The sequence below is a fragment of the Penicillium macrosclerotiorum genome, assembly GCF_028827735.1.
Source record: "Penicillium macrosclerotiorum strain IBT 26536 chromosome Unknown utg000009l_segment0_segment0, whole genome shotgun sequence".
Classification (NCBI taxonomy): Eukaryota; Fungi; Ascomycota; class Eurotiomycetes; order Eurotiales; family Aspergillaceae; genus Penicillium; species Penicillium macrosclerotiorum.
Window position 1 is genome coordinate 1,545,589 of NW_026643088.1, and position 14,564 is coordinate 1,560,152.

General features: G+C 47.0%; 3 protein-coding genes across 3 annotated transcripts; all 3 read left to right on the forward strand.

Annotated features, from left to right (window-relative positions):
* Positions 1-4,535: 4,535 nt before the first annotated feature.
* On the forward strand, positions 4,536-4,954 carry N7462_009712 (uncharacterized protein; the record flags this gene model as incomplete). The annotated part of the gene is made up of 2 exons (XM_057081426.1): positions 4,536-4,542; positions 4,605-4,954. 2 exons carry the CDS (start codon positions 4,536-4,538, stop codon positions 4,952-4,954), a joined length of 357 nt encoding a protein of 118 aa, XP_056930263.1.
* A 1,871-nt stretch (positions 4,955-6,825) lies between these two features.
* Positions 6,826-8,723, forward strand: N7462_009713 (uncharacterized protein; the record flags this gene model as incomplete). Its single annotated transcript, XM_057081427.1, has 6 exons — positions 6,826-6,895; positions 6,963-7,183; positions 7,253-7,382; positions 7,439-7,841; positions 7,902-7,931; positions 7,988-8,723. 6 exons carry the CDS (start codon positions 6,826-6,828, stop codon positions 8,721-8,723), a joined length of 1,590 nt encoding a protein of 529 aa, XP_056930264.1.
* A 1,013-nt stretch (positions 8,724-9,736) lies between these two features.
* N7462_009714 (Iwr1 domain-containing protein) lies at positions 9,737-11,770 on the forward strand (the record flags this gene model as incomplete). Its single annotated transcript, XM_057081428.1, has 3 exons — positions 9,737-9,803; positions 10,063-11,367; positions 11,547-11,770. The coding sequence occupies 3 exons, from the start codon at positions 9,737-9,739 to the stop codon at positions 11,768-11,770; spliced, it is 1,596 nt and encodes a 531-aa protein (XP_056930265.1).
* Positions 11,771-14,564: the final 2,794 nt, after the last annotated feature.

Consider the following 14,564-nt stretch of genomic DNA (forward strand, 5'->3'; position numbering starts at 1 on the left):
TGTGCCACTTCTAACCGATATTCAGGGAGTAAGCTTTAACCCAACTTGAAACCATGGTAACGACAAGACAGACACAGTGCAAATACTTATACGTATATAGCTTGCAAGTATCCTTCAAAGAGATTGAGCAGCATGGGGCGAAGTTTGCTAATTGCCTCTACAGAGCGTAAGTAATGGAGGATCAATTATTCAGCGCAAATACTGATGCGGAGGGTGACATTGGACTATCAGGTGGTAAGTTATATCTGACTCTGAATTTATTTTCTGGGCAATGCACGTAACAAAGAACCAGAAGGTATGTAGACTCATGCGATGCGTGCGCTCCGTTGCTAGAAGTAATAAAAGGCTGAGATGCTGTTTTGGGCGCCTAGGATGTAAGTCACCCTGTATGCCGGCTTGTTTACTGCTAATTTAGGATGATCAGCATGTATGTTTTTCCAATCAGGAAACGAAAGGCCCTACTTTTAATCTTCAAATTCTGAGCCTTCATTCGGTGAACAGAAAGTAAGGGAAACCATATGCTATTGAGAGCTGATATGGTCAGAACAGCCACTAAAGACATGACAGAAAGTGAGTTTTTCTGTTTCAAAGGAACTAGGTCAACGAATAAAAGAGTATTTAACGGGCTTGGGATTTGATAGCTGGTAAGTGACTATCGTTCACACAATTCACTGTTCGAGAAGACCGCTCACAGTGATGGATTATATACAGGAAGTAAGTCTCACCCATGCTATCAATTATAGAAGCAGATTTGAGCGCCGGATTAATCTCATTGAACGTCAAAGCTTCAAGGAATCGACCCTACCAATCAATAGAGGATCGGATTGATGCTCGGAGCAAATTTTAAGAGTAAGTTGGGGTCCTCCTGATTATCATCATTTTCAGCAAACCTAATATCTTTTGCACAATGAAAGGAAATTCTGCTTCAAGAGTGGTAGTTAGAAAGCTGTGGAGGATGGAGGGTTACCAAGGGATATTGATCATTCAAGGGAAAAGTCATGTGCATGTAATATCAATCCTTGAGACGGCCTGACTAGGACTGGAAATTTTATTGCTGGAAATCAGACTACACAAATCCCAGGAATTCATATACTCATACTATTACTTATTTACCTAGTCGTTGAAGCAGCAAAAATACCGACGGATAGACCGGAAAGGCTAAGGTATCATGCTTCGCAGCTAGCCGGGTCTCTAAGCTTATTTGGATCGACTCCAACGCCGTTCATTTCCGAGGCGGCATCACCATACAATGGTCTAGATGAAGGTTTATGCTTTCCTTTGTCTAAAAAAGTCCAAAAAATTTCGCCTATTGTTGGAATGCGAGGCTTCTTGGTGGTAGGGGAGCCAGAAGTACGAGAAACTTGCAAAATCTCGGTCTCCATTTCCGCCAGGTCTGTGTCAGGATGAGCCGCATGGCTGGTCGCCGTAATAACAAAGATGTTAAGATGTTCGGAGGTAGATTCGCCAGATGACTAATACCCATTGGAACTGTTGCTGTCATTAGAGATTCAACGCTCAATATTAGCACCACTTGCGCTAGAACCTTGATTTCGAGTAGCGGTATTCAGCCACGAAGAAAACCAAAGTGAAGAAGAGAGAAAAGCGAAACACTTACGGTTGTTCAGGTTGGCCAGCGCCGGGGGAGCCGTTTGTCAATAGAAGAGATATCCTTGCTAAACCTAATCTTCCGAGTTAATAACAGTCTCTAATTGGAATGCCTGTCTACTCACCTATCTAATGGCACACCAATTTGTATTCTGTTAAAGAAGCGAGAGGCGACCTTGGTCCAATTAGTTGGCTTGACTAGAAGCAGAATGCATGCATGATGGAGTTAATCGAATAATTCTACTCAACAGCTGAGCATGGAGCACTTCCCCTGAGCGTATCGCAATTTTGAGATGAGTGGACCCTGATTGAAAGGTTGCCAATTATGTTTCACGGGAGCCATTATATTTGATAAATGTTTAGGAGAATGGGATCTGCCTCAATAATGCGATTGCAACGAAATATTCATGACATCCATTGTTCTATACTAGTCATTCGGGACCTCAGAGCCTCAGTATCGCATTTCTGGGCAGTTAAGCCATGAAAAAAGCTCGTTCTCATTTCTTCCCCCCGCAAATTTAATTGGGTAGTCTTTTGCAATGACCAGGGAAGGTATGGGCCTGATCAATGGCAGGTGTCCTTGTAAAACCAAAATCGAGGGCCGCCCCGAAATGATATCACATCAGTTCGCCGCTACGACAGCGGGTCAATGAATCTTTCAGATCAGTGGAAGCGAGGGCTCGAAAACAACCTGCAGACAATTCTGGCTGAGTAGCGTGTTGATTTTGGCACGCACTGTCTATAAACCCAATATGTTAGCATCCAGCTTACCCGGAAATCTGGCTTTGAAATTTCACACGACATGACTCCCGGCCCTTTCAATAGTCCCACAAACAACGTTATCATGTGAGTGGCCGTATTTAAAGGTCTGGGGAAATATTTCTCTCACTCCCCTGAGCTTTCAACTTACCGAAATGAACCTACTAAAACGTTCAGAAGATTCTTTCCCTGTATAATGCTATCCAGACTTTCACAATAGAAAGTATCCTCGTGGCCCTGTTTTTATTTGGTGTTTGCTACTATCTCTTGAGCTGTACAGAGCTCTCTTTCCCTTTAGGTGTTAACGGAAAACTGAGATACCTCTAACTAGTCTTGATGATTTACTGCATCAGACTCTAAGTCAGCAACTTTCTGTAGGGTAGCATCCTTGGTCTTCTTAGATAAGGAAGAAGAAGAACAAGAAATGCGCCGTTAAACATAGATGGTGTTAAATAAAAGTCCTGTACCCTGGACCGCGCTAAGAAATACCCCTAACAACTATTTCGATATCATTCTTGATATCTAAGTATTCTACATAGTCAGATCATAACCTGTCGGCAGCAATTCATATGCCTGTCGCGAGGTTGTAGTTTTCGATAATGAGTTAGATATATTAGTCATGGAGTCCTTTCGTGTTCTACTCTAATCTGTGACCCCGGGGCGTTCCGAGTCCAACGTAGTTTTCATACTTCCAAGTGGGAATAGGTTATGTGTACTATAGGTATCAGAGCGTGATTTCCACAAAACTTAGACAAGACTTGGAGGTGATGTTGAGAAGAGCCACGCAAAGAATTCTCTATAGATGTTGACGTGGAAAATCTCTCAATATAAGTTTCCGAGGAAGAAGCCTACGAGATCTAGACCTGATCCTCTGTTAAGGACCGAAAGCTATCTAGTCCGGTATAGTCCCCTATTGTGCCGGAGGCTATATTGACGTTTATCTTGTACGCTGCCGTATAGTTGTCAACACAAATACTAGAGGTTACCGAGAACAAGATACCCTGTTCAGTATTGTAGCTATCATCTCTAGACACCGTAGGTCTTGATGTAGTAATTGCAGAGGTTAGGACTGGCACTAGGGTACTGAAAATAGAATACGATGTAGAATGAGTTGCTTCTTCGCTAGTTTCCTTATTAGTCACGCGGCTAGCGCTTAAGGCATCATTAGTGCTCGGAGGGATAGCGGAAGCGAGGCCGTTTAACGGTATTGTGCTAATTAACGTAGTAAGGAGAGGTGTTGATTTCGATAAGCATTTTAATTCTCTTACGTCTTGCTTGCTACTAGACGTTCTTTCTTTTTCTGGTGATTTCGACCCTTTCTAGGTTGTTGCAAGACACGCCAAACTCGGATACTTTGCCGCCTCGGCATATCCCATCCCAGTTGAAAATGTTCAAGGAATTCGACTCCCAGGCGGAGTTGCGCCGGAAGGGAAGAAACTCGGAATCCAAAAACAATGACATGGCATTTTTGAATAAACGCTTCTTTGAGAGTGGGACGTGTTCCATGTTATATTGTGAGAATTGATGAGCCAGCCAGGCTATGATCACGTTTCTAGTACTAACAGTAAACTCGATTGAAGGTCATCGATGAGATGGCCCGGTGCGGCCACCGAGACGTCGTTTGGGGTATCAATGGCGGATCTACTGTTGGGTCTCCTCCCTTGAATCACTATGGCTCTGTCAAAGAGAAGAGGCACTGATTCGGTCCGCTTCTGCAAGAACAGCAGAGGCACGGCCTGGCGGTTACCGAGCCTGGCGGTAGGTCCTAGTTACCTCTACCGAAGCTCTCATCTCAGGCATGTCCTCTCCATAGCCGGATGCGATGTTGCTAGCATTCAGACGGTTGCTGGGATATCGGCAGATGGCTGCCACTGGGTGATTAATGGCTCAAAGAAGTGGATAACTCAAGGCCAAAAGGCCGACTACCTCTGACAGCTGCACGCACGGGAGTGCCAGGCGCAAAAGGACTATCGGAGTTTATGATCCCGATGAATTCCAAGGGGTTACCAAACGGAAGATGACGAACTCAGGCGTGAGTCCCAGTGGTTAGTCTACCCAGGTTGCCAGGGACTTGCAAGCTTCTATTAGGATCCACATACATTGAGTTTGGTGATATTGTCGTCCCGAGTGAGGATTTGGTTGGAGGAGAGGGCGAAGGATCCGCAATCATCATGTCTAGTATGTTCTCGATCACACCTGGTGCCCGTCATTTCCTGTGCAGAGCTTACAAACGAAATCAGCTTTCAACCATGAGCGAATTTGGATGGATATTAACGCATTACGGTCGGCTCGCGTGTCCCTGGAAGACGCGCACAATCATGCCCTGTGTCGTGAGACATGGGGTAATAAGTTGATCGAGAATCAGCTACTCCTAGTCAAGTTTTTCGAGATGGCGCTCCTTTTTGAAACTTGCCATTCGCTCATGGAGAATGTGGTACAGGGCTTTCGTCTAGTGTCCGCGTCAGATGTGGAGTTTGGAACGTGCACCGCGATCCTGAAGGTACAGGCAGCTCGCACTTTGGAGAAGGTAAACCGAGAGGCACAGCAAGTATTTGGGGGTCTTGGATATTCTCGGTGGCGCCGGTGGTAGAGTTGAATAGATTAGTCGCGATGTTCGGGTCATTGTGGTATCTGGTTGCAGCGAGGAGATCCTGCTCGACATAATCATCAAGCTTCAGCGAAAGCTCACTGCAGCACGTCTTTGATACAAATCTTGACACTCCTTGTAACTGTCTATCTAAATAAGATCAATTTATCAATTTTATATCCTTGAGATCGTATGCAATATCCTTCTTTAATACCAATTCATTGTCAATTATATCTTGAGATTAATTACTTTCATACCTAACCTAAAGGTCGCTACCCTGCAAGTAGCACTATGACAGTAAACCGACATCAAGTTCATTGGATATACATAATAATGATCCCTCTCTGGGCTATCGGTATTAGCGACGCTACCGATATACAGTACATACGTAGCAAAAGGAAGCGCCATAATTGGCCATATTATAAAATAAGTAGGGCGTATATAAAAGCGGGACAAATTGCTGGGATCCATCAATGAGAGGCGAATATCTACAAAACAGCGAATTATAAGACCACAAATTTCTACAGCTGCCGGTGTAGTAAGAGTCCTGGTATCGCAGGATCGAACAAAGTTGAATACTTTGCCCAGCCAACCACTAACAGAGAATGCCCCTATATCTCCATTCACTGGCAAAGACCTTGAAGTGGAGCTGCTGCAAGTTGCGTTCCACTTCCATAGAGGACTCTTCGATGATGAAACTCGCCCGACAAGGCAGTTTCCGATGACGTTTTCCGTGGTCAGATCATCCCCGAAGCGGGAGTAGTACAGTTGTATTTAATTTTGTTCCGTCCTGGCAGTCTTACATGAAGCCCCTGAGGGACTTTGCTAGCAGGATAGTCTGGTGAACCAGTGCTATTGATCATAATTGGTGCAAGTATCAGACTTCAGAACATTTCCCGTTGCATGAAACTGAAAGGTCGGCACACTCCTGTCATTGTAGCTAATATGTTGAATGACATATTCTTGTGAAGGCTGTGGCTGAAAAGGCTTGCTTCCCAGCTTTTATTGACCCTATTCCCGACCGGAGACTTTTGGGAAGTGGCCCTTATGTATACAGATGCAAATTGTTTTCCACTTAGATCATGAGGGCGTTCTCCGCGTTCCCCCCCCCCCCCCTCTAAATTTTAGAGAACCACTGACCTCCAATAAACAGTCCAAAGGCGCATGGATCTTTTAATCATAAATCATAAGCCATGCACTCGCAATATTATACGGTGTATCTGAGTGTCACAATATCGCTGACCCTGAGGCTTAAAACATCGATGAGCATCCACCGCTCCATCGCCTAATCCTGCTTTTGGGGCGCTCTAAGTCCCCATAGCCCCAAGAAAGCTTTTCTGGTGGGCGCTGTTTGGGGTCCTTTTCTTCTTGGCTCATTTTAATTCCATTTTGACCGCTACTGCAATGTAACCCGCGCCTCCCACTCCATAAGAGCAATAACCCGACATTTCTCGCGTGGAAAAGCTTAGTCTTGTTATTCAAACTATCATTGAGATCGAATCACTATAATAGATTTCGAAATAGCATTTCAAGCACCTCATTGTTCTCATTTTGATCAGAGGGCATCGTGGCTCAATTCTTCGCACGAGTTTTCGCCCCCATCCAACTAACAAATTAACGGGCGGCTCAGCGAGCGCGAAGGATCAATGGAGGTCTAGCTTATATTAGTGTAATTACTACCATCGGTACCATGTACCTGAGGACCCCTAGTGGAGTTTGTCAAATTTAGCACGATAACTAGGGCTCTGTTCGGAAGTCCGGCGGTTGTTCAATTAATCATTCTTCGAGAAAAACTTCCCCTTTCGACCCCCTCCACCTTATTGACCGTCCGGGGAGCATCTTTTGCAATTCACCTTATGATTTAATCTTAAATCATGGGCTTGCCGATTATCAAGACCTCCGGCAATGGGTTTCTGAAATCTGAAGAGCGATGGCAAATCAAAGGTAAGTTTCCGCGAGAGTCGAGTACTAGCCTTTCCATTTACCCAAGCTAATCCACTCGAAAACCAAGGCGTCACATATGGTTCATACGAGGCTGCAGAGACCTCGTCTGATGTTCTAGCCAAATCAAGCCAGTGCGCAATTGATGCACCTCTACTGAAGCAGTTGGGCGCGAACACAGTCACTGTATACTATGTCGATCCAACACAGGATCATGATGACTGCATGCAAAGCTTCGATGACAACGAAATATATGTCATCGCGAACCTGGTGAACACCAATCAGACCGCCGTACGTATTAACAGGAAAATAATTTTGGTACTTTCTGCTTTGAGAGATCTCTTCTGATACCCTTTCAAGAGCAACGAAGGATGGGATATGTCCCAGTACACACGATACACCAACGTGCTCGATGCAATGGCGGGATATAACAACCTTTTAGGCCTTCTCGTTGGTGTCGAGACGATTCAATATAATGCTTCCGGCTCAGGTCTGGTCACTACCCTGCATGACGATTATCAACATCCATCTTACAACCCAAAATAGACAACGAAAACATCCTCGCTCCGTCCCTTAAAGCAGCAGTCCGAGATATGAAAGCATATACCGATGCCAGAGGATATCGTACTATTCCTTTTGGGTATTTTACAGATGACGAACTCAAGATTCGACAGCAACTGGCAGAGTATCTGGTGTGTGGAGGAAACAGTAGCGAGACGATTGACTTTTTTGGACTCAACACCTATGCTTGGTGCGGAGACTCCACATACACCTCTTCCGGATACGAAAATTACAATTCGATATTTGGGGCCCTAGGAGTGCCTATATTTATTTCAGAGGAAGGGTGCACTGCGGTTCAGCCCCGAAAATTCACAGATCAGCCTGTTATCTTCGGTTCCAAGATGTCACCCAATTGGAGTGGTGCGGTCATCTATGAATGGCATGAAACGTAAGTTCCGATCACCCATCAACCTCTTTCTCTGACTCAGTGTATGATCAACTGACACAGTGGTAATCAAGAGGTGAGGATTACGGGCTAGTCAGTTATACATCGTCTGGAAGCTCCCAAACCCCATCTCTGCTCCCTGATTATAGCAGTTTGAGTAAAGAATGGGCCTCTTGCACCATCAACACCACTTCTCCAATGACTATGACGAGGCCGGCCTGCCCTTCACAGAGCAGTTCCTACTGGACACTCGATCCGAGTGCTACGTTACCGACAATTGCCGGCCTTAATATTGCAACAGTGAAAGCCGCTAGTGTCACGGCTACAGCTACTTCCAGTGGTTCATTTTCTGCGGCATCTGCAGTATCTGCAGCGTCTAGTTCCGGCGAATCTGGGCTTTCGGCCGGCGCAAAGGCTGGAATCGGTATTGGAGTTGCCGCCGGTGTGATCATAATCGCAATTGCGGCGTTGTGGCTCTATTATCGGTTGAAGCACCGTGGCAAGCCTGGCAAGGCGAAGCAGTTGGAAAGATCAGAGCAGCCCGAGACGGCAGAGCTTCCCACCTCGGAAGCTAGAGCCGAACTACACGGTTCAGGTAATATAGCGGAGATGTATTCGGGTTCAACAACTCATACACACGAGCTGCAGGCTTTGGGGGCTTTGGAAAGACCTCATGAGCTGGATGATTCTTCGGTTCAGCCGGAAACAAACAGCACGCGAGAGAGCCCCAGTGAAGCGCAACCATCTTCGCCTTCCAGGGCAGAAGCAGTGAATCATGATGCGAGAGACCCTCAGGCTGCGCTTTTAGGACCATTCCAGCCAGAGCAGGAAGGCCCTCCGCTTGATGGGTCGTCGCAACGCTCAATTAGGCACTTGGAGAGCTGAGAGTGACACACTTGACGAGCTGTCAACTATCGAGGATTGGCCCAGCACTTTGGTACTTCAACTTCACTTGCTAGATACCTCATGAATAAATGACCTTTTGCCTGCCCTATACATTTTCAATCACATGTAAGAACCAACGAGCCGATGATTTCAAATCATTGCTAGCGCTTTGCTCCAATCTTCACAACTTACTAATTCACCAACCCACAATGTGGGATTATGTATCGGTCCAGGGCTTTCATGAATATTATTGTGTATTCCAAACCCTAGCAATTTATCTTTATATTCTCCATATTACTCGGCTTTGTTTAAATTTTATGTACCATATATGGTGGTAACCCTCTCCGGCTGGTCTACATTTTAGGTTTCTAGACTTTTAGGGCTTAATCATGCACATACGTGGATTGAACAATTTTAAGGTTGTCATTGATGTGCATCCATTGCTCATAGCAGCGCGAGAGGGAGAAACTATCTGAAACTGATGAATTGCGAGTAATAGAGATTCTGGGTAAAATTTTTTATAGAACTCGGCTCAGGTTCAATATATATCTATTCAAACAAGATTCGGTTCTTTAAATGTGACTCCGGAGTTTGCTAATACCTTCCCAAGTCAGTCAGCCTAATGAACATAATCACACAGTTCTCGAGCCGATTAATGCATCCCACATGCGAGGATGAGCTTCATGACGAAGTTATGTACATACTCTCAAGATGCGACACCAACATTTCGCATCTCTCTCCCACCTAATATTGTTAATGGTTTTGGGGAATAATCTAGATTGAACAATTTCATATTTAACTTGTCGAGGCGATTGCCAACTGCCCACAATATTGAGGCATTGAAATTTGTTAATGCCTGATATTATAGGCTTGAGTTTGAATCCACGTGATCCAGACTATGCCCGATCCAGCTAACGCAAGAAAGCTGCCATCGGCGCTTCTTTCATCCATTGCATTCCCTCTATCTCAGGTCGCACAATCCAGGTCATCCATACTTTCCAGGCGCTTTGCAAATGGCTCTTCCTCCCGAGCAAATTAACATCAAGCGCCGCCGCGAAGAGGAACCGGTGGAAACACTTTGTACGGATACCCCTCTTCTCGCTTTTTTGCCCTTGTTTTTTTGGTACCCCCACGATCTACACCCCACCAAACACATTCCTGCGACGATGTTTAATCGGGTATCTTTTCTTGAAGCGCGACTTCATCTACCCTTATTTATTCAACCTTGCTTCACTGTATCTTCCGTTTCTGCTACCATGATCTCTTCCCTCTCCCAACACATGTTTATCGCCTCTGCGAGCGTAGCTTCATCCCTAGCGACCACTAACGTCCATTCCAGATATACAATCTTCGTTGCACCAGACTAAGCGTCGTTTCACGGATTTTGTCTTTCAGAGAGTCACCATCAGCAGTAAAGATGCTGTCCAAGAATCAGAGTCCGATTCTCCGGCTCCAGTCCACCCGGCTACCCAGAGACTGCTGCGTAGTCCTCGGTCTGTGAGCAGCCTGCATGTGCCCCATCGCCGCACTGCACCGGTCACCTCTTCTAGTGGTGTCCCTTTGGTTCGGGCTACTTCACCCGGCGCCGAGATCCGCGAAGCCCAGCGCATGGCTGCTGCAAAGAAGGAAGCCGAGGAGAAGCGCAGACGAGCGCTGCAACCTCCGCAGGCTGGACCCGAAACTGCCACTCATGCGAACATCTCATCGGTAGTCGATCTAGCAGAGCAAGATGTAGCCTCTAGAACGTCCTCGCCGAGCCGTACGAGTTCTTTGCGCCGATTTCAGATCTCTCGGTCCAGCAGCACAAGCCTGGGCTCTCTTCGCGGTTTCAATGGCGGCATTCAGAAGCGTCGGGCAGATGGCGCGACGCCAGGCGTTGCTGTTTTGGTTGAACAGCTGCGGCGCCAACCACACTCTCGACAAGCATCGATGGTGGCCGACCTGGTCGAACAGACACGTACAGAGGGACAGGACATCACTATTAAGTCAGTAGAGCGACCAGCATCGCCAGTCAAGCCCAGAAAGCGTCCCGTTGTGAATCAAGCCGAAAAACGGTGGCGTGAAGAACGCAAAAGCGTAATCACGGCCGCAAAGCACCACCTCTCCCAGACGCTGGAGAAATCTGCGAACGCCCACCAGAGCACTTGGGATGAAGAATCAGAACGTCTCGCGAAGGAATTTGAACAGGTCGCCTTGGAGATTGAACAAGACATGGAAATTGATGCTCACGAGACAGAAGTTACCTCAGCCCCTCCGAATTTCCAGCGCAAACCTGTCTCTCCCCCGAAGCCGATGAAATATCAGCCTCGACCACCGAGGCAGCCCTATGTTGCGGCACAGCAGTCCTCAAGAGATCGTGTAGAGGTTCAAATGGGAGACGTTGGCCCTGGCGCGGACCCGGCGGTGGCGGACGACAGCGAGGATGATTACGTCTACGACGTGTATATTCGGCGTCCCTTGGCCGAAAGTGATATGCTTACAAACCCATTGGCCGAGTTCGAGTCCGAGCAACAAATGAAGCAGTTTGAGGCGTCCAATCGGGGCATTGGTGTCATCGTGATCACTGCAGAGGACGAAGAATATTGGGAGCACTTTGTTGAGGATGACGAAGAGGAGTGGGATAGTGAGGATGCTGACTCGAATGGTGAGTGAATTTGCTTTATGGACCCTGAAACCTTTCATGTTGGCTGTCTTGTATTCCAATGTCTTTGCATTTGTATCACCCGGTTTGGACTAGAATGTGGAAAGCAACACGCAGGACACGAGGAGAAAAAGAAAAAGAAACTTTGCTGATCGAATGCATTCACAATTATCCCCACACAGCCGAGAATAATCCCGCCAATGACTATCCAGATGAGGAACTCTCTTCCTCGGATGAAGATGACGATCCCTCTGCCATATATGCGAAGTATCGACGTCATGGGGCATCTGACGATGAGGAGTTTGATTTCGACGACTCTGACAGCGAAGGCGCCCGGTATGGATCTGGATTTGGATATGGGCAACGATATGGCAGGGATGTGGATTCTGATGGCGATAGCGTCTGATTGAAGATCGATTTGGAAGACAACGACGCGATTGGCGTGACCCTCAAAGGTATCTTGTGTGTGTGTGTGTGTGTGTGTGTGTGTGTGTGTTGAGGGGGTGGCTGCCCGCCCGAATGGCGCGTGGTGTTGCAGATACACAAATACCGGGATACTGGTTTGTCAGTCTGAGTGCCACCATGACATGGGGTTCTACTTCATCTGGCAGGCTGCGGGGGAGGAGGGTAAGGGTTTCATCTGAAAATCTTGTTGAACCCTCTTTGGCCTGGGCTGGCCACGCCAATCGGGTGCGCGATCACTGAGTGATTTCCATGGCCATGTTTTTTTTATTTGAACACAGTCCCTGTTACTCGAAAGCCTTAAGCGGCATCGGCAGATGTTCTTTTGGCATACCGACGATCCTGTCGCAGGCATTTGTCCTTGGCCCACCCAACCTAGGAGGACTGCGAAGTACATGCCGATCCCAACAAAAACCATTACGGTCTGTGAGGTTAATGGCTATTGAACAACGGAAAATCCAGAGCCCAGATTCGGTCAGCAGGCCCACCATCATCACTGACTGCGCTACTGAACTACCCGCGCCTGCCTCGCGTTCTCTTTCTTTCTCTCTTCTCCTTTGGACAGAATAATTTATTTTCTTTTTTTTCACTCTTTCTTACCCTCTCCAGGCTCGCCCCCAACTTCCCAAGCTGATGATTATCGGGACCGATCAAACCTTGCCGTCGGAGATGTTCCGGAGTACGGACAGCTACCTTGCCACGTGGGGGAATATGATGCGGGGTTGAAAAGGCTGAATCGGGTATTTTCGGTGCGGATGAGCCACCAACCCCGCCATTGTCAGAGGGAGTTGGATATTGTCAAAGGGAATAGAGGAGTTTATTTTATTGATCGCCCTGGTCAGGTGTACGATATCTGCCACCCTAAGCCTGGGCAGTGCAGATGATATTGGCATGAAAAATAACATAGAGACCCAATGAGAGCATGCTTGATCACATCCAGTTCTTGCCATAGAAAGGCAATCTAATCAAGAAGATCCAATCAGATATTGCTTTTGCATGTCCTAAATAAGAAAAATGCGGGAATGAGGAATAAGAAAAGAGAAAATATTTCAAAAATTCCATTTCTAAGCCAAAAAGAAGTGGTATAGTATGTCTCCTGGCACCAAAATAGATCATTGTTTGCTCTCAGTAAGGCTATCGGTAACCCCCCTCTCCCCTCCCTCCCCAATGCAGGCTAAAATAGTGTTTCCCCGCCATGCAGGTATTTCAGATCAATCCTGGACGAAGAGCGAGAGGGCCGACGTATCTTGATCGATTCAGGAAGGAGTCTCCTGTCCCGTCTCTATTTAGGGGGCCCCACGCTCTGTTTGTCAAGAAAGGACAAATCAGTCAGCCTGCATGCCCTGAAACAGTTTGCTACATACTGCATGCACCATGCAGCCGATCGATCCCGTGAGGCGACCGAAGGCCACGATCCAACAGGGGGCTGATATCACGCCGTTCACCTTGCGACTGATTGAGTAAAACAAGACGAGCAGACAAGCGACGGGGAGAGGTGGGGGGTGTTAGCAGTGATCTTCATCTTGTTTGTTTAATGCAATGTGACGATGCTTTTGTTCGTCAGAACAGTGCACACCACCCGCAGTTCGTCCTACATACATTCAAACATGCCGCCTCGCTAATGCACCTTCGGAGAGACCTAGCAGCATGAGGCAAGAGACAAGGGACAAGGGTAGCGATACTAGTCCTATTCAATGGTTGAGGGCATTTCCCGCCTACAATTGTCTATTTTACCGCAATCTACATCATATTAGCCTCTGTCAACTGCAGACGTCACCTTAGGCGCCCTAATCTAACCCGCCTTGCAGAGATCGCGCGAATCGCTTATACCAGGCCACCCGTGTCGTCAGCTCAAGGCTCTAGTGACTGGGGGAGCTTTTCTGAAGATAATCTCACCCGCATTTCTTCCCATCTAGCTATAAGCCAACTACACAACATTAAATGTGTGCTCTATTAATAATATGATTATAATTTTGGACGAGAACATGTGATTGGCAATATCACGCAGATTATACTTCATAGTTAGTCAATCCAATTAGGTGGTTCGTTAAATAACTAGCTAGACATCGACTTACTTTACAATCAACTACTGTACCTACGATAACTAGCTGACTGTTTCCATGGACCAAAAGACCCAGCCGAAGAAGATCTCTCCTGTTTCCGCGCCTGTGTTTTCCGAGTCCACTCAGGCCAGAGTGCTCAGAGGGAACACACGGTTCCATAGATGGGGCCTTGATAATCTACCGAATCCAGCAGCAACCAAGTAGTGGAGTTCGCGATGTAGGGGGCCAAAAGAAGGCAGACCGAAATCAGGATGCCTGCGGGACGGTGGTATATTGCGTCGTCGCAACTCCAGAGAATGCCTGACAGAGGGGGCAGTGAGGCTCTGCTGGCTCCGTTTTCTGGGCGAACGTATCAAGAGGCCCGCCTGAGTCCACCGAGATATGCGCTGTTCGGAGCGGGTACCAAAGTTACTTGTCCACGGCCCACTTTCTAACGCCACGAATGGTACTAATTGTAAGAGCGGTACCGGGGTTTACAATTTTGCAAAATCCGGTTCTGTATTGTTGAAGTGCATCGTAAAATACAGACATTCACAGCACAAGATTTTCTCTCGGCCACAAGCCTATCATCATTCCCTTGATCTTAAATTTTCGTCGCTATTGAAAGCGATAGTCCCGCTCTTTGCCTCGAGATGAGATGAGCCGCAAAGTCGGCCGGCTGGAAACCCCAGTCAC